Below are 20,686 nucleotides of genomic sequence, written 5' to 3' on the forward strand. Positions count from 1 at the left end.
GTGTCTCTCTGGCTCTGTATGCCATGTTTGCCAGGTGTACTGCATTTAGGGGTCAATGGAAGTGGTTCACATAGTTGGCCTGGGCTCAGCTGCCAATTCACTCTGGGAGTGCCTGGCAATAACTTCAGGTTGTAGTCTGTCGCACCTCTTAAATCAACTGAAAGTGCTAAGCTTCTCTGTGCCGATGAACAGGCTACACTTTCAGTAAATGACTGAATTTTAAATGTCTTACCCTTTCAACCCTTGTTGATTATTTTTGTCTCGTAAAGTGTTTCAAAACAACCCTTGCAAAACGGAAATAAGATACTGTATATGGGAGAGAAAAGCATGCTTTAGTGTGCATATTCAAGATTGGGCAAACATGAAATAAAAACCCTTACAAACTGTTACGGAGAGAACCTGAGGTAGAAAAAGTACTCTGTGCTTAAGATCAAACACAGATATTTGCGCAAAAAAAAACACTGGTAAAAGCACAAGTACAGGTTCTACTCCTGCACTTAAAGGGGAAATCAACTCAAACACATTTTTTTCACGACTATGTTCCCAGCAGGCCGACTAATTAAATAGCAACCGGCTCCGGCCTCCCTGTGTGGAGTTTGCATGTTCTCCCCGTGCCTCCGTGGGTTTTCTCCGGGTACTCCGGTTTCCTCCCACATTCCAAAAACATGCATGGTAAGTTGATTGGACACTCTAAATTGCCCCTAGGTGTGATTGTGAGTGCGGATGTTTGTTTGTCTCTGTGTGCCCTGCGATTGGCTGGCAACCAATTCAGGGTGTCCCCCGCCTACACACTTTGTGTTACAATCCACTGACATCTTGACAAAGAACAGTACGGGAGAGAATTCATCTCATCCTCCTTCTATACATGCCTTGGCAGATCCATCATGTGTATGTAACAGGGAGATACAAGTAGGAGGAGCTAGACAATCATACATTATGTTTTGATGGGTAGCAGGCGCCAGTCAGCGATAAGCATTTAAGGGCAATACGCTCTCAGGCAGTTCCTCCTGGCGGAGGCGGTACAGCCCTGTGCAACATTTAGCCTCATACACTGACTGGCAGAGCGAGTGGGAGGAGGAAGTCATAGCCAGTGCAAGTGGGAGACAGATAAGCCAGCTTCCTGAAGCTCATTTCTGATTCAAATACAGTATGTGTGCGTGTGTGCGTGTTTGTATATAAATATATAGAGGGTATGTGTGAGAAACAGAATGCTCCTCCAGGCATCTGTGCTTCTCCACACTTCACCTAAATTCTCCCATGCCCACTTGTCAGTTTTAACTTCTACCCACTCTGCTTCACCCGCAGAGCACTGCTCTCATCCCTCGGCGAGGCTTTTTATGGTCAGGTGAGGAGTTTCAAAAAGAGGGCAGGGACATAGTGAGGGAAGAGAAAATGAGGGCCGGTTTATTAAGATGGCGATTTTACTTGCGGTTTTCTTTCCATAAAAAAGGTTCAAAGCATTGTGAATACCTTAAATTATGACGCTAATTTGTTCTGTGACCAAGTTTGTATTATAACAAATCCACATTCCCGGTTGAAATGACCTGAAATGCCATTAATCCATTCCAGCACCCTCAAAACAGCACTTTGCATACATATACATCTTTATTTATATACTGACGTTGGATGTCTGCCTTTAAGGGGCATGGCCTAGTGAGTGACATCAGAACTTTGCATAAGTTCGCCTACTTCTGAGTGACTAGGAGTGAGTTGCAGGTCAACAGTAGCTCCTTGTGAGTCTTCTCATTTTGTACAAGTGTCTTTGACTGTTTGTCCCATTCAATAATTTAAATTGCATTGGTGGCGTACAATTTTGTCTTCAATTCACTCGACCGGGGGTGTATTTTGAAGCTCGCAACTCAAATTTGGTCGTGCAACACAAAACAAAAAAACGGCCCGTAAAAAAAAAAAAAAACTAGTCAAAAGTTGGGGCAATCATAAGTAAGGCCCAATCTAATAATCGGCTGATAATAGCTTCTGTTCAAATCTGCAAAAAAAAATTTCATTAACACATTAAAACGATAATGACATTCAAACATTACCACCCACTTCCCCCAAAATTGGCAGATTTTTGGCAATTTTTCTGTAAGCTCTAAGTTAAAAAAATACTAAATGTTGTGGTTGTAATTCTTACCTTTACTGGCGTAAGCGACCAAAACAGAAGTTATTTTATACATTTTTCTTTACCGATTATACGGTTAGCGGAATTGTATTATGCCGAATCTGCATGAGGCTCAAATCATCTGTATTGCAGCATTGACAGTGTCGCGCTTACCATAATTTATCAAGAACAAATATTACACGCCCTGCCAAAACTGCCTTTCAAAAGCGTAACATGAGTAAACAGTGAACTCATGACCTTGAACCTGCATCTATGCATTAAAGTTTCCAGCCGTGCAACAGCTACACCCCAGTGGCAAATGGGTACATGCGGACAAAAATAGCTGCAAAATTCAGTGCGCCTCCTGATCTGAGGCTGCCATTCAAACTCTTATATATAAACACATGCGCCTGCACAAGTTGGGGATAGATTTAGAGGCCCAAAACCGCTTTTTAGTCCCCGTTACACCTCACTCGTCTACCAGTGAGCGCAAATGCATGAGCGGTTCCAGCCCTGGTGTGCACAGCCTATGTTTCCTTACTTCCTTCAGCTGTTGTCCTCAATGACTTGGGCAGATTTCCAGCACTGCCTCCACAAAGCAGGGAGGGAATCAAGGCCAGCGCAAACTCAGCTAAGGGGTCGTTTCTAAATTCTGTGATGTAACTTTTAAAGAAAACGTTATGTGACACCATTTTAGCGCCTATAAATGAAAATACTCCAAAAAGGGTCTAAAGGGTTGCAAGCAACAAGGCAAAATGGACAATCATTTTGTGGGTTTTTTCGACGCGTGCAGAGTAGTTGATGAAGAAAAAAGAAGAAGTGAAAATAAATGTATTCTAAATTTGACACACCCTGCCAAATTTGAATAACCATAATTTTAAAAAAATTGCAAACTATATAAAACCATGTTTCAAAATCAAGCCATTTTCTCTGTTCTCAAACGCTCAGGACGTGTCAGCTGAATGCACTGAAACCACGCGTTGCTCAACAATGTCAATCAAACACCATTATTACGACCTCGAAAATATGGATGCTACTACATGTAGCATAAGCAGTCATGAGTAATCCCACGAGAATTAGGTTGTATTATTCCAAGCTAAAGTGGTATTATGATAATAAAATTGAAATTAAATGCAGAAGAAAGTCATTTCTTAACAGGTGAATTTAACAAATATTCTTTTATTCTGGAATAGACAACTTTATCCTCTGGAAAAAAAATAAAAAATAAACCAAGATTATAGTCACACAAAAATTTGCTTTTTTTTGTTCCCAAAACAATAGGACTTATTTACTGTAAAAATGTGCCTTTGGTTCTAAAACAATCATTTTATTCATGCAGCGATGTTAGATTTATGTGATGATACTTCATGGTTGAATCTGATATTTTAATTGGCCTAGAGGTAAGGTAGGCAGGAGTACAGTGGACCCCTGTGTACTTCCAGTTTGGAACCCATGGAGGTGCATATTCGCAATTTTTTTTTCTTTTTTGAAAAATATTTTTTAAATATTGAAATAGTTTTTTACATTTACCCTCCATTTTTGGGCAGAAAATGCATACTGAATATTCAACAGTGTTTTTTACACTGTAATTCGCTTAATATTTTTATAATATTTTCATTGGCCTGGCGAACCCCAAGACACGCAGTCATCTTATTCAGGGTCCATCTGCTTGTGTAAAAATCACAAGCACAAAAATCACAAGCACTACACTTTGGACTCACCACCTGACACTCAGGAGGATTGTGAATAGGATACTGAGTGGGAAATGAGCCCACGCAATCAATATGAAAGGAGGCTATGTGAACAACTGCACAACCCAAAAAAGAAAATGACAAATGACTTTTAAAAATCGAATCTAATTTTCAAATTCCTTGTTCTATTGTTTCAAGTACAGTGTACATATTTGCAAGCAGTGATACTCTGGTATTCCCAGAAGAGTTAACACATGGAGAGAGCATTGATGTTCAACTCCCACACGGGATTTAAAAAAGTGCTGATGTTTGCAAATGCAACAATGAGTGCAAAGAAAGGAATGTGGGGAGATAGGTAAGCGAGGCACAAAAGCGGACCTCTGTAACATCTTGGCTATGGGGAAAACACCATAGGAGGAAGTCTGCCACATGGCTAGAAATACACACATTTACGAGCTCAACTGGAATATCCTGTTAAGCAACAACAATGCATGTGTTCTCTTCACTATCAAAGACAAGTTTTGTTTTTTTTCCATGTTAACTTCAAAACAATAGAACACAAGAATGTAAGAGGTGGCAGGCAGTGGACTGTGAAACCTTACAGTGAGGTGTTCTCTTCCATGAGCTGGGCCACTGATCCCATGCGGACTCTAGAGCAGGCTTGCTATAAATAGCCAAACAATTAGCCATTCCCCATCAAAGCAGTGGGTATGCGTGTGTGTTCCTCCTTTCGAGAAACTTTTTTTCCCCAAACGAAGGCCGTAGAGCAGGGATGGGAAACTTAAATAATGGACCGGCCCACAATTCTTCATCAGCGCTACTGGGGTGGCCACAAAGAACCACTCGCTTCCTAACCAGATGTACAGTATGACAAAAATGCCCATTTAAATACTGACAAAATACGTGCATAGTATATGTGCAAAATACATACTCTTAATATATTTTTTTTTTTCATAATATACTTCTCAATGCATGTATAAATATGCCATCTCCACAAATCAGACTCACAGAAGCGATGGAGTCAAGGCCTATCTGGAGCACGGAACGAATTCAGGTGAAAAACGTATAGTAGTTGTATATAATTTGTATGGAAATAATGCGTGTTAAGCCAAGAGTTGGGCGATAGCCTGACGCAAATCAATTATTAAACATGTATTTAAATGTTTTGATTTAAGTTTAAACGTCAGACAAATTTGAAATGTGTAGAATTATCAAGTAAATGAATATCACCACACTCTCTTAATTGAAAGTCTACAGACAAACTTGAAAGTTTACAGAGGGTTTTAGCAAAATTAAATAAATAAAATTGCAAATTTTATTGCAACTTTGTGAAAAATTGCTTACGAAATCAGGCATTTTAGCTCAAAACAATCATAAAATATGCCCGCGAAATCCTGGAGGGACTGTTATGTATGTTTTTTTTTGTAAACCTCCAAAAATTCTACAAAAAAAGACTGATAAACCTCCACTATACATTTTTCACGAAACATGGGGATTTGCTCCCCACCCAAAACAAAGAAAACAAATGTTGTTTTTCTTACTCATTTTTGGAGGGCCTTTGTTTTTTTTTTAAATTTTTCTGTTTTATGGAATTATTTTTCTGTTTTTCAAAGTATTTTCTTTCTGTTTTTCTGAATATTTTTTTTTTGTTTTTTAGAATATTTTTTCTGCCCCTGTGATTAGAGAGCAAATAAGTTACATGTTGACGGTTGTAAGCACCGGTTTAGGTATAAAGTTGAAGGCAGGTTGAGGTATGCGGGAAGGAGTCCGCTATTAGCGAGGCTGCAACAAATCAAAAGACAGGTAAAAAATAAAAAAATATTCAGAAAAACAGAAACTGGCGTGCTGTTTTTCAGAATCTTTTTTTTTCTGTTTTTCGTAATAATTTTTTTTCAGTTTTTCGGTGTAATTTTTGTCTGTTTTTCAGTGTAATTTTTTGTCTGTTTTTCGTGTAATTTTTTGTCTGTTTATCGGTGTCATTTTTTTTCAGTTTTTCCAGAATATTTTTTCACCCCTGTTATTTGTAGTATTTTTTTCTGTTTTTCAGAATAATCTGTTTTCTGTTTTTCAGAATATTTGTTTTGAGAGAAAAAAAATATCCAAAAAAAATGAAAAAAATAAATAAAATTTTTTAAAAAATTTAAAAAACCAAAGGCCAAAAATAAAGGCCAAAAAATTACTCAGAAAAACAGGTTGGTTTTTTTTCAAGTGAAATGCAATACTCTTCGGTAAAACAGGTCTTAATATCTTAAATAAGTGAATTTGTGGGTGCCGAGCCATGAATATTTGAGGATCCACTGTAATAGATGAACCCTATTTTTCAAAAAGAGTTGTTTTTTTTAATTAATGAAGTAGCTACTCAGAGTGCTGTCTGCCAATTTCCCATTCCTGCCTTAGAGGAACAATGTTGCGATCTTATAATAATATCCCAGCCACATCCTACTGGAAACTAAAGTGACTGACAGGATGCAGCTGGGCTTCATGCGCACACACTCACACTCAAACACTGTTGTCATCTCAGTGCAAACATGACCCTAATACATCAAACGTAAAATATTAGCGTTAGAATCATGCATGTGGTTTGGACTAACAGATTATCCAAGGTGATAATCTTTTGTTATGGAAACCTCCCACTGAAGCTGAGAATCCGGGTGAGCAACTCATCCTACTTTTTCCCCACTGTAGGTATGTCCGGCACAGAAGTCAACTTCAATTCTTTGCAAATGGAGAAAATTGCACTTATATCAGCGTAACATTCTCAGCGTTGGCAATCAGCACTTAAATGCCAAAAAGAAGTCAGAAAGAACAAGTCAGTTGCTATGATACAGTTGGCATGCAAGTCCTCAACTGTACATTAAGAGTGAAAAGACAAACTTGAAACAATGGATCTTTACTAAATGACTTAGCACTTTCGCGGGCATCTCAAGTCAAGTACTCGGGTTTCGCTTCGAGATGGACAAAACTGGAGAGCGGTTAGGTAGTCGAGCAGACGCCAAAGATAAAAATTGCTAAAATTTCATCCACTGATGAGAGTCATCCTTACAATGATCGTGTGACTGAAAATTACATCACCGATGCTCAGGGCTCAGCTTCAGAAAACAGGTGATCTGTGATTGGTTGTTACCTGAGCCCCGAGCAACTGTGATGTCAATTTCAGTTAACAGAAGGGACAAAATGCCCGCCCCCAGAGAGGGCTAATAACGGGTGGATTAACTCTTATTCCACAAACGCAATATTAATCAGAATGCCGTGTTTCAACTAGTGCGTCTGCTGGGAACATATTCTTGAAAAAAATGTGTCTGGGTTGATTTCCCCTTTAAATGGACCCGTCTTCACCAAAGATGTTTTTTTTCATTGGCTACTGATTATGACATATGAGCAATTTTTATTCTTATGTTAATCTAATATATATGCTTAAAAAAACATGTTGTCTTCTAAACCACTGTGCTCCCCTATTTAAAAAATCTATTATCAAATTCATATTGAAAAAAAAAAAAAAAAAGAGACAATTTTCCCTAGGATCAAAGGGCAATTTCTTTGAAAAAACAACCATTTTTTGGGTGAGAATTCACAAAGTGACATGATAAAGTTAATGTTTTCATTTTTGTTACAGGCATCGGTTATATCCAGTATGACCGTTTGCTGTTTGTAGTCAGGGTTACAAACTGTTATGGTAACACATGCTATTTAAATTCAGCATGTTAATATGCCTTTGCTGTACATCCGGTTCGTTGTTCCAATATTGGGTTAGTAGTAGCTCATTTTCTCAGAACTTGAGCAAGTTTTGTGTGAAAACAGAGTTTGACAAAGAAAACACTAGACTTTAAGGTGCCAATGTGATTTTGGCACAACTTGGAGTAGCGTGACAAAACCAGTAGGGTGCATATTAACCAACATAGAAAATAAAAATAACAATGTGGGCGTTTTACAGTTGGAATATTGCTGGTTGGACTACTTGTTCCTCCAGCAGAAGCATCCTTTGACATCAGTTGCTTCAAAAGCTGTTTAATTATTGTGAGTGTCCCCGCCATATGAAAAGAATATAAATACTACACCAGTGATTTTCAACTAAGGTGCTGTGGCACCCGAGTGTGCAGTGAGCGATCATCAGGGGTGCTGCGGGAAATCATCAAATTTCAATGAACTTGTCTAAAAACGATGATTTATTACTTCTATTAATGATCTTTGCCAGCAATGTATAATGACGTTTGGAAAAGGGTTGGGAAACCATTAACTAGACTCTACTGCGATACTATAATGTGGAATTGTTGAAACTGTGGAACATATTCTAATCCTGGGTTGGAATAGCAGCACTGATGTGAAGCAATTCTCAGGGACAATGTTTATACAATTAAATGTTTTTCTTCACTTTATGATGAATAAGAAGAAAATGTTGAAATTCATTATTTTGACTTGGAATAGAATGCGCAGTAGTCCAGAGGGCATCTTAAAACAAAAATGGCTGTGTCACACACGTTTCAATTAGAAAGGAATGACGCAATACATTTAGTGTCTCGGGTAAATCTTCAAAATTCATTAAATTGCAGCTACAAATAATGTTTCCATTTGGTGTACCTGTGATGTGCTTTGAAGGAATCAATGGCAGATAGATACCCCTCCGCTGACAATCAATTCAGAGTGAAGGGGCCAAATTTGCAGATGACAGCACGGGTTGCAGCCAAGGCTGATCAATACTGGGACCGACTACTAATTGGAGCTGAAAAAAAACATGTTGGACATGTCAAGATTGTATCTGCTACCGTGAAGGTCATTCGGCCCGAATTGGACTCACACACTTCAACGGAGGTACAAGTGACGGTGCATGCTGATGAATATTCATGTGCTCTCATTTATATTGGACGTAATGTCTTCAAAGTAATGTCTTCAACTCGTTTGACCCATTAGGTGAGTGAAAGTGCCAAAAAACAACGCTGAACATAGATGTGTACATCTTTTGTCAGCACTCATACCTGTATATATAAAATAGTGCAGGACATCCTCAATAAGGATTTCCATCATCATGTATTCAACAAATGAAAGGGAAGCAAGCCACTACAACCGACACACAAATAAAATCTTGTCGCCATTTTGAGTTCCATTGCCATGCCAAAATTAATATGGCCTCACAGAATTATTTGTACAGTATAACGATAGCATGATACAGTGATTCTGTAATAATCAGTGTACTGTAAGGTCAGTAACTTTTTAACTGAATTATATCCTTCAAAATAAACCGGTAGTTGTAATAAATTAAATATTTACATAACTAGCATTACAATATTCAAATCCAAACACCAAAACACAACAATTAGTGACAGTATCAATGTTTGAAAAACTTAAAATCAGTGCAAAAAGGAGCCAAGTCATCCATATTCCGCAACAAAACATTCATTCCTAGTGTATTCGTTCGACTAACTTGCCCTACAACAGTGCTGGCTCCTCCCACTTAGCCAATTCTTCATCATCATCATCATCTGTGGTTGACACTCACGCTGGGAGCCATCAAGACTCAATCACATAACACCACAATCCTCCGAGGACCTGCTGGTAACTGTTTGGTAAATGTGTAAGGCCGTTTGTCAAGTACCCTTCAAACTTTTCAGTTTGAAGTACACATTTTTGTGTTGCTTGTGCAACATTAATAACAGTACTAATAATAATAGTAATAATAATAATAACGGCAGCAGCCAGCAGCACTCCATTCATAAGAGCTGAGGGGAAAGAAATCAATTGGCGGTTTAAGACTCCCCAGAGGGCAGCCAATTAAATTCAAAGCAGAGCTGGGAGAAACTTTGACTGGGCTCTTGGGCTTTAAAATAAAATCAGCGGTCCCAAGTCATGTACTTTAGGGATAGAAGCAAGAACAAAGTGTGTCCCCATGTGCATAAAAAACGGATATGAATCCGTTATCTGCCACTGGTTACTTTCAGTTAAATTAAATAGGGGATTCAATCCATATCAACAAAACACTATAAAATCCATCCTTTTATTTTCGATACTGCTTGTCGTCATGAAGGTCGCAGGTGAGTTGGAGCCAGTCCTAAACTAACTTTGGCTGAAAGGCACAGTACACCCTGGACTGGTTGCCAGTCAATCCCAGGGCACATTTACTGTAGACATAACCATTCACTCTTACGCCCTTTTCACACTGCACTTAGCAGGGTACACACCGTTTGCCGTGGACACACATTCATTGCGTATGTGGCAAGGGGGGGACCCCATGGAATGGAGCATTCCTATGGTAGGAGGCCATCTGTTGTGACAGAGAGGCACCTCGTTTTAAAAAAAAATTCTATTTGAGAGTGTCGCCGTGACGTCAGACAAGCGCGTCTGATTGGAAAGGGGCTGGCGGAAGTGATTTTGTGCTATTTTGGCGGACTTATTTCACAGGTAATAGCATGAGAACAATGGAGGAAGCCTTTATAGCCCGAAATCTACCTTGAAGCGGTCTTGGTGGAACTGTAGTTTACGAACGAGATTAAACTCTCCAAGTTCCCACCGAGCCATTAGTAAAGGATGCAGCCATTGTCTTTTCTGCTGCTTGTCTCCTCCTCCTCCTCCTTAAAATAAGCAAAGCCAGGGCTGTCTTTTGCCACACTGAGAGATACATCTTGCTGAGGTGCGGTCTACTTCTCGTCTAAACCAGCGGCAAAAGTCTGTGTGGTTACGTCCGCTGCTACGTCAGTGCTTCCAAATGTGAGCATGAGCATGCTGGCATCAGGGTGCCGTCATCTTTCTATTGAGCAAGTCCACTGTGAAAAAAGGGATTTACATGGACACCTATGAACAATTTTAAATTGTCAATTAGCCTAACTGGCATTATTCTGGAATGTGGGGATTAAGCAGGAGTACAAAGAACACTACAACATATCTTGTGTAATTGTTCACATGCAATTTCTGACACGATCACAGAAGTGTTGTTTCAAGTGTTCAGTGAATGTAACCAAGAAATTTAATTCCATGAAAACCATGAATTAAAGTGGAAGTCAACTCAATATTTTTTTCAAGAATATGTTCTATGCCGGCCCACTAGTTGAAAAAAGACATTCTGATATATATTGCGTTTGTGGAATAAGAGTTAACACCCCCGTTATTAGCCCTCTCTGGGGGCAGCCATTTTGTCACTTCTGTCAACTGAAATTGACATCACAGTTGCCCAGGGCTCAGGTAACAACCAATCACAGATCACCTGTTTTCTGAAGCTAAGCCCTGCGCATCGGTGATGTAATTTTCAGTCACAGAAGCGACAAAATGGCCGCCCCCGAGATGGCCAAAAAAGGGTGGATTTAGCTGCTTAACTCATATTCCACAAACGCAATATTAATCAAAATTTCATGTTTCAACTTGTGGGCCTGCATAGAACATATTCTTATAAAAAAATATGTTTGGGTTGACTTCCACTGTAAAAGGTGCTAAATGGGAATTGGGCATTAGAGTAGTGGTGCACAAATGTTTCTCGGGCCAGAAAAAGAGTGGAAACATTAACATCAGTGCCAACAAGATCAGCCCTGCCCATAAGGCTGAGCTGACCCAGTGATGGGACATCAAAGATACATGTCTTGCAGTCTGTGACTGGACGAGATAAGAAATATGATCATGTGAAACCTAACCCCCCCAATTTCGAGTTTAGTCTGCCTTACTTCTAACTTCCTCAAAGGTCATGTGAGAAAACCACTTCAGGGATGTATGTTTGCTCAATTAACCTCCCTGGCTAGCACAATGCGGACCACTATCGGATCACAATCCAGCTGGAATGAGTGTCACAGAGGCAGCATGGCGATGCGGAATGTTAAAAATATAAGGAGGCTCCTATAGATATGAAGGCACTTGACTACTTTTCACTGATTAAACTCTCTTTACTAACAGTTTCGCAGCATAACACTACGACAGAACATAACAGGAAAGGAAACAGTCGTGTTTGGTTCTCCAAACTATGTGGGCAAAGTGGCCAACCGCCTGGTGGAAAAGTCAACAACAACAACAATGATAACAAAAGACAGCCTGTTGTAAAGCAACAAAAGACGACTACTGTGGCGAAGTGCAGCATAAACAGATGACTGATTGCATAGTTGGTTAGCTGGCAATGAGTGCATGGAGAAATAGTGTTGCCACCTATAAGACTACATTCTCAAGACAGATGCACATTTTGACTCTTAAATGGAATTTAAAGTGGAAATCAACCCAAACATATTTTTTTCAAGAATATGTTCTATGCAGGCCCACTAATTGAAACACGGCATTCTGATTAATATTGCGTTTGTGGAATAAGCAAAATCCACCCATTTTTAGCCATCTCTGTGGGTGGCCATTTTGTCACATCTGTCCAATGAAAATTACATCACAAATGCTCAGAGTTCAGATAATGATCACAATCGTGGCTCAACAGAGCTGTGATTGGTCGTTGTCTGGTCCCTGAGCATTTGTGATGTCATTTTCAGTCAACAGAAGTGACAAAATGGCCGTCCCCACATAGGGCTAAAAATGGGTGGATTCACTATTATTCCACAAACGCAATATTTTCACAATGCCTTGTTTCAACTAGTGAGCCTGCATAGAATATATTCTTGAAAAAAAATATGTTTGGGTTGACTTCCCGTTTAAGGGTTTGGCTTGTGTGAAATGCTTTGCCCATGCTTAAACAAATAAAGGGACTACAACTGAACTTCGGGGGCTGCAAATGAATGAGTGGCTATTACTACTGCCCACAGCAACAACATTATACCTTGCCTGTCTATGTGGCGTTTGCATATTCTTTCTGTTATGTACTGTGGGTACTTCCAGTTTCCAAAAACATGTAAAACCGAAGAGTTAAATGTGGATGGTTGTCGGTTTCTTTGTGTGACCTGACGATTGAGAGGTGATAAATCCAGTCTTGGTGTCTTGCCCAAGGTCATGTGAGATAGGCTCCAGCTTTCTTTAGACCCTGGACAGGATTAATAGTGGCAGTTGATCGGTGCCTGACCCAAGACGTATCTCATCAAAATTACTTGCCCTGATTAATCACGAATATTTCCAGATAATGTTGAAGGTGACACACTACAGTCTCTTGCGATGGGATAATCCAAACCGACAACCTTGGGAGGAGTTAAGTAACATTTTGACCATATGAGCTTCTTCATTATATTCATGGACATTCTGAAAAACGTAGACGATTACATAGACGGAAAAAAATGGCTTCCAACTATGCTTAGTCCGACTATTTTTTTTAAGTTTCCCCTCTATCGTTTATCGCCTACAAAATGTGCGTCCGTCATAGGCAGACGTCACATAAGCGGAATGCCTCTGCTCTTTATATTATAATACTGACAGTAAGATGAAATGTGTACAGTTTGTAAGGCGTGGATAAGAGGCAAACTTTACAAATCTTCATTTTTCAAATGAAAAGGCACGACACTAGTTCTTAATCTAAAAAGAAGTCATTTCTATCTTAAAAATACTCCAATGAAAACAGAGCATAGTTTACTGGACATAAGAGGCAGTAAGCCACAGAGGAAGAAGCGGATGCGTAAGCGGTAAAATGTCAAGGATTCTTCTGGAATCAACACTGTCGGGTCAATACCTTCAAGAGCAAGACCGGAGAGTCAGTCAAGGTTTATGACGGGTGGATGAAGACAGGCCAATGTCTGACAACATTACGAGCCAGCTCGGAATGAGGTTCTGTCACATTGAGTATATCATTCATGAGCTTTATTTAAAGTAAGAGGAGTGGCATCGTACTCCTATAAAAAGGAAAAGATGGCGGTGGAAGTACAGAGAGGAAAAGGTGCACATTTCACACTCCCATTATAGCTCCGAAGCCTATTTCTCCCAGGGGAATCGCTCAACTTACACAGTGATACAATCACAACAATCTGTGGACCACACGTAACATAATAGCAGGCTGAGGAGGTACAAGTGGCAACACTGCAGGCACAGTCACACGTGACTAGCAGGAGGCTAACATCCCACACCAGCATTGTGGTGGTTGTGACTACCACCCCATCACGCTCCTCGAAGACGCTACTCTGCTCATGCTGCATTCAAGGTTGTTGAGAAAACCGAAATTTCACACTTCCGACTGGAAAAGTCGCAATGGACAACCTCCTAGTGCTGGTCGTGCTGTAAGGATTTGATCAGTTCAAGATGCAGGTGTCTCACGCCATGTTTTTTTTAGTCAGTGTAGCACCACTTTAAAATACACTGAAGCTCCATTCATCGTGAAGGATATGTTCCAGACCCGCCTGCAATGAGTTAAGCTCCACGATACAGAGAGACCACATGAAAACGTTTTTCAAACTGTTCTACCACACACTTGAAGGGAACATCACAAAAAATGTTTGAACATAGAAAATAAATAATGAAACAACAACACCACGTAGATACTAACTGTTAGCCCGTGTGCCTTGTGTGTGTTTCCCATTGTATGTTAGTATTAACCCATTAAAGCCGGGAGCGAAAAAACGCGTTTCTACCACGAATGTTGAGCCAGGCGCTTTATGCCTCAATGAGTTAAGCTAGTGGAGGCCTGCTAATACTCTTTGTTTTATGTTTAATTTGACACTAACCTTCAGCTGAGTGGCAATAAACAGCTTTAAACCTCTTTTTAAAAGAATATTTACTACTATTATCTAACTGCTGCTTGATGGGAAGTGAATTGAGTCACCTGCCACCATATAGCACTCATATCGCAAGTTAGCACTTGCAAGTCAAAGCAAACTGACCAATTTCATTTAAAAAAAAAAATTGTAAGTTGGGTCGCTCGTATTTCAAGGCACCGCTGTAGTACCACTACATAAAAACATGGCACATTGAATGTATTTGTCAAAATGAGACCCACTAACAAACAAGAATGGAGAAGAACGAGGGTCTCCTGTATTTATTTTTATGTAAGTTGACAAATTCTACTTGAGATGAGACTGGAAGCAGAAGAAGAGACTGTGGAGTACAATAAAAAGCACAGTATCATGCGCTAAGACACAGGAACAAAGTAAGCTATTATTTGACTTTTGTCCTTCCTGGCTATGTATCCTCAGATGTTACAATCATGTGGCAATGACAAATCTGTTCATCCACTGAACAACGAGGAGCCGTTTACGTCACCTGACTGACTGTACTCGCTCTTGTACTGCATTCGAAGGGGAAAGGGGAAAGGGGAAATAGACATTTTAGGCCTCTGACTAAGAAGTCGCAAAGTGACAACTTCAACATGATGTCTGACATCACATTATGGCAACATCCATGGACGTCGCAGTACCAACTCTGTTCCACTTTCCTCTATTTGAGGTGTGTGGTTTTCCAAAGTAACAGGGTAGGATACTGTAATATTAGTGTTAAATGTTGTCATTTCAAGGCATGTAGTCATTTATATCATCATTATTGTTAAATGCAGGGATGGGCAACTGATTGAACCTGACCGCCACTCTCCCAAAAAATGTTGTTTTTTTTCCAAATGGATTTTTTTGGGGGGGGCGGGGCACAATCCGACTGTATATGATGAGAATCCTTGGATTTGTAACGATGGCAGCACATAACGTTTGCAAAGTGAATGAGATTCCGTTAGCTGTAATGTCTTACTTTGCGAATCCGAGGAACGTCGGCATTGATCGATCGGCAAATTATGAAACTGCAATTGATCTCCGATTATGCGAAATGCAAAATATCTGCATGTCCAATTCAGCCAATCACATCTGTATAAAGTGTATTAACGTTTTGAGTGGGTTGATTTTCATGAAAAAAAAAATTCAAATGAGCACTTGCACTTAATGTTGGTTTCTTGTTCAGTGGTTTTGTGCCTTGAATGGTTATATTTATGCAAGCGAGCCTTTTGCACTGGAAAACAAAACACATTATGTGGTTAGTTTGTGGCTTCAAAGCTTTTGCTGTTGGATAGCATAGTGGATCTTTTATACAAGCAGTGAAAAATGCATGATCAAAACTGAAATATATTCAGAGCACATATGTTATGCACACATTTTGCCATACATCTGGTTAGAAGGTGCATGGTCCAATGTGGCCCCCCACTAGAACTGATGAAAAATTGTGGCCCCCCTCCAGAATTTAAGTCACCCATCCCTGGTCGACTAGAATCCCAGTTGACCAGGTATAACAAATAGTACCTGGCAGTACCTGGTTTTGCCAGTGGAAAAGTGTAAATTGTGATCTAGCTGTACCAGTGGAAAAGGGGTGTATAAAAGACAATATAAATCATACTCATCCACATCATCTCTGCATCTATCCATCCATTTTCTATCGTGCTTATCCCATTGAAGGTTGCAGGGAGATGGAGCCTATCCCATCTGACAATCAGGCGAAAGACAGACTACAACCTGGCCTGGTCACCAGTCACAGGGCGCATTTTAGGACAGACAACCATTCAAAATCAAATTCACACCATCACTGAGTGGGAACTAAACGCACGCTGTCAGACAAGCCAAGCACTGCACCGTTCTCTGTTCAGCAAAATATGAAATCATCAATCAAAAACACACACAAGCCAACACTACACATATTGTTATCTTGGCTTGGCAGCTATGACATTTCATTTGAATGTCAATGATGTCATCTTAATTAATGCAATAAAGCTTGGCTTTAGCGCAATGGCACCATGTGTAATAACTCATGCAGGTTGGCTTTGGGGGCTAGTGAGTGCAGCACATACTTTCAACACATCAATTGGAAGGTCTAGAGAAAGAAGAGTGATGAGGTACATTTTGATTCTGCTTGCTAAACCATCTACTGTATTGTATATATAAGTTACCTAATTAATTTTTGAGCACAGAACAAGTCACGTCCAACAAATGACATTTGCAAAGACATTTTAGCCCAACACCAAGGATGGGCAGAGTATTTTAGCGACTTACAACGAGACCAAACTGCCTACTACTACACCTGCCTAGGATGTTATAGGTCACCAGACAGAAGAGATTAGGAGGGCTTCCAAAATTTATCTTGAGCACCCAAAATTTGGCTTTGGACACTTAAAGGTTCTTTTATATGCAAGTGTGAAGCTGTATGAAGCGTGAATCTAAAAAAAAAACCCTTTACATTATTACAAACATTTAAATGCTTGCGACGCAATCCCCACTACTCTACGTTACTCTAGTCTCACGATTCAGCATGGAGTGCATTTACTCACATAGTCGTCATGAAAACAAAACCATAAGAAAAGCACGTTTTATTCTGCACATAATAAATTGGCATTTGCTTTAAAGTAGTATTGGATCACATCAGATATCACACTGGTTTCATTTAAATTTCGTTTCAGAACAGTATATTTGGTCATGTGTCACCTTACAAGCAATTACAACTGGACAACCAGTTAGTTGCCTCAAGTGAATATGTCAATGAGATGTAACTAGTTAATCCAGATTATAATGGGAACACATCAGAAAAGCCTGATTGGGGGTGGGGGGGGGCACAAACAGGCTGTGGAAGAGACAAAAGGGAAAAGGCATAACTGTAGTTGCAAGCTAACGTCAATGATGGGATGTTCAAGATCAAAATGTTGACCAGTGCTCCTCGCATAAATCCGATGTTTTAATCTGTTTTTTTACACACATTTGGCAATGGTTAACGATGCGCATCATTCCGCTAGCCTTGTGTGCACACATAGCTAGCGAGCCGCGGCGTCATATGCAGTCTGGGCTGCATTTTTCCACCCAAAACCCGAACCATTCCCAGTCGTACCTGGTCAAGAGGGAGGTTGATAATGTCGCTGATCGGTTGCAGCAGAGTGGATCCGGTGCACGATGCCGTGCTTTGGGTAGCCATGCTTGGATGGTGGACGCCTAAATCCTTCTCTCCTTCCTTCCGTACTTCCCCTCGGGTGCGTTTCGCTTCCCTCGGCTGCCGCGATGATAAATAAACCGCCACTGCCGCCACCGGTGCCGGTGCTGCTGCTGCCGCTGCCACTGCGTCTGGCTGGGCGGTTGTCATCCAGGGCGCACATCCAGACAAAGACGAGACAAGTAAAGTGAGAGAATAACCATCACTGGTTCGTTCTCAACAAAGTGACAACCCTAGAAATGCCTTTTCAATTGGTTTGTTTCATAATTTTACCGTTGGTTGTGCAATTCACCAAATGTGATACAACCAGCATTAGTGGGAAGTTCAAACAGCTCTACAGCACGATCAACACACATCCCCCGCCTGGAACATCGGTGGAGACCTTGTGTTTTATCAGACAATAAACTAGGAACATTCCTGTAAACCTAGTGTTTTATCAGATAATAAACTAGACATGCAATTTGAAGACGTGGGAACACTAACTTACTTCTAAAGGTGTGTTAACACAGCATTTATCGCGTAATATAAACCTGTTAGAAAATAAATACGACCACAATAGAATTGTGGGTTACTCTCTTGAAAGCAGCGTAGCTTCGGCGGCAGTGAAATAGGGAGCGAGTAGGTGGGAAAGCTTCCAGTGGTTTGGAGAAAGTGAAATCTCGACAGCCAATCACGACGAAGAAAAAAAGGAAGTGGATTTGAGTTACAAGCCTCGGGGCAAATTGGGATCGGTCAAAAATTTTGCAGAACCCTCCCACATTTCTCGCGTTCCTCAGGAAGTGTGACGTAAAAGTGGGTTGGGATCCCACATTTGGAACAGCTGCGTCACTTCTTTCATGTTTATATATATATATATATATATATATATATATATATATATATATATATAAATGCATATATACATTTAAAGCATATATATATATATATATATATATGCATATATACATTTAAAGCATATATATATATATATATATATATATATATATATATATATATATATATTAATTAGCGGTGGTCGTATTTTTTATGAGATTTTTACATATAGTTTTTGGAATTTTATGTCTGTCACCGGGATCAGATCTGACGCAGCACAACATTTTTTCTTGGAGTTGGCTGACAACACCACCTAACGGTAAGTGTCATTACTCTACCAAAGGGTTTGAAAACAAACATCTTCGGATTTTGAATGCGCTCTAAACATTTAATTTAGACTAAAACAGATTTAGAGCGATTTTTTTTACTGCATTCACTTTTCCTTTCACAAAAAAAAAACAAAGAAAGAAAGAAAGTAGACAATTTAGCATGATTTGTTTGACGTCGTTTGTAACTATTCAGTACTGCCGATAGAGGGTAGCACATGTAAAAGAATGGGCGCTATAAGGTCAGGTTTGAAGCCTATTATCAGTTGACTAATAAAATAAAGACATAAAATAAAGATGAAAAAGAAGTAATTACCTTGTTTGAATTATACTTTATGGGGAATTACAAAAGACCTCAATGCAACAGTGTAGTCAGTGAGTTATCATTGAATAGTGGAAATTCAGGCACATGTCAGGTGATGTTCATGATGTCCATTCATGTCATTTGACAAGTTGACACACTCGCCATTCATGTACAGAGCGACATAATATTCTTTATTCATAACCCCACAATGACAAATTGACATGAAGACACAGGCACACTTGGCATACATCCACTGCACTCATCTCATAATTATGTACCTTTAATTGTAGTCTTGTGTCTCCTCAAAAATACTGAACATATATCTCCTCAAATTGATGTAATTACAGTAAATACAGGGACACGTAGTTTTGACTTTCCTCTGCTCTAACATCATCACTAAATGGAAACTCAAAGGTACAAAACAGTCCAATTTGTGTAATGCTGGTCAACTTCTTAGTTGATTGAATTTGAAAACATGTTTTACTATTTGCGATAATGTACACTGAATAATCTGCTCCTGGGTCAAACTCGCTATTACAAAAAAAACACACAAAAAAACGTAATCTACAGGTAATGTTTAAAATAAAAAATAAAAAACTGCCATACAATTGTAAAGAGTAGCGAGCCGCTGTATCATAATATTCACTGACAAATCACTGAACACTAAATTGTCAATAAGTGTAAATTTAAGTGTGAATGGTTGTTTGTTTGTATTTATATGCCCTGTGATTGGATTGCGACCAGTCCTTGTCCAGGTTGTACCCCGACGTGCCCCTCGCCCTAAATTAGCTGTGATCAGCCCTAATGAGGATAAATGTTACAGAAAACGGATGGATGGATAACTTTAAAAGGTTTTCCTCTCAATAGGACCTACTTGAGGTTCTATTATATCCACAGTAAGCACACTTGGAGTTACCAACCATCCATAAGAAGAACTGAATGTCTATTTTTTTCCCCACTTCTAAAAAAAAAAAAAAAAAAAAAATGTCCCACAAACGTATTTTTCCAAGTGGTCTGTATTGGTGTTGCGAAGCTCCTTATATAGTCAGTAGTTGTACAAGGGGTATGCTACAGGAAGTGTTTGTGTGTGTTGGGAACCCACTGGACCAGACATCTTAAGATAGAAACCTTGCACTCACACATACACACATTCATATTGTTCTGCTTTTGCCGAGCGTGCAGGCAAACACACAAGACCTACTGTGCACTGAGAACTTCCATAGTGGTACAGTTTGGAGCTTGTCCAAAATGTTACGAAAAACGGAAGCTGACTAGCCCTTACAGTGCTATGCAAGTGTGCCCTATTGACAATATGAGCAAATAAAATAATACATGAAGGAGCAGCTCGCAAGCAAACAGAAGCAACTAAGCAGATGCCAAAATAAATAGCATAGCATCTTCAAGAGAAAGTAATTTTACTTTATTTTTACAATTTTAATTAATTCGCGTCTCTTTACATTTGCATGACAAGGAATGTTAACCTGTTACTTCACCTGTATCGCACGTACATCTAATGAAAATTTTACTACATTCATTTTCTCTTTCTAAAAAAAAAAAAACTTTGTAGGTCTATAATTTTGCATGATTTGTTTGACATCTTGGAACTATTAATTACTGCCGATAGGGACATTCACAAGTCGATCTATCTTACAGACGGTATATCTTATTTATGAACAAACTTAGTTCT

At 39.5% G+C, this 20,686-nt stretch overlaps 1 protein-coding gene across 3 annotated transcripts in view; it reads right to left on the reverse strand.

The window, feature by feature from the left end:
* mboat2a (membrane bound O-acyltransferase domain containing 2a) overlaps positions 1 to 18,148 on the reverse strand; it is a 53,798-nt gene extending 35,650 nt beyond the window's left edge. The window contains exons 1-2 of one of the 3 annotated variants that reach the window (XM_086050539.1): positions 18,044 to 18,148; positions 17,458 to 17,687 (exon numbers count right to left, since the gene is read on the reverse strand). In XM_086050539.1, coding sequence (XP_085906665.1) covers positions 17,458 to 17,541 — 84 coding nt within the window. In that variant the 5' untranslated portion in view covers positions 17,542 to 17,687; positions 18,044 to 18,148. Of the gene's footprint in view, positions 1 to 17,457; positions 17,717 to 18,043 lie in introns of those variants that run through there. The other 2 variants (XM_086050538.1, XM_086050537.1) reach the window with 2 other exon arrangements.
* Between the last annotated feature and the right edge of the window lie 2,538 nt (positions 18,149 to 20,686).

This window comes from Filicampus tigris, chromosome 13 (genome assembly GCF_054856515.1).
Source record: "Filicampus tigris isolate MCC_2025a chromosome 13, RoL_Ftig_1.0, whole genome shotgun sequence".
Taxonomy (NCBI): domain Eukaryota; kingdom Metazoa; phylum Chordata; class Actinopteri; order Syngnathiformes; family Syngnathidae; genus Filicampus; species Filicampus tigris.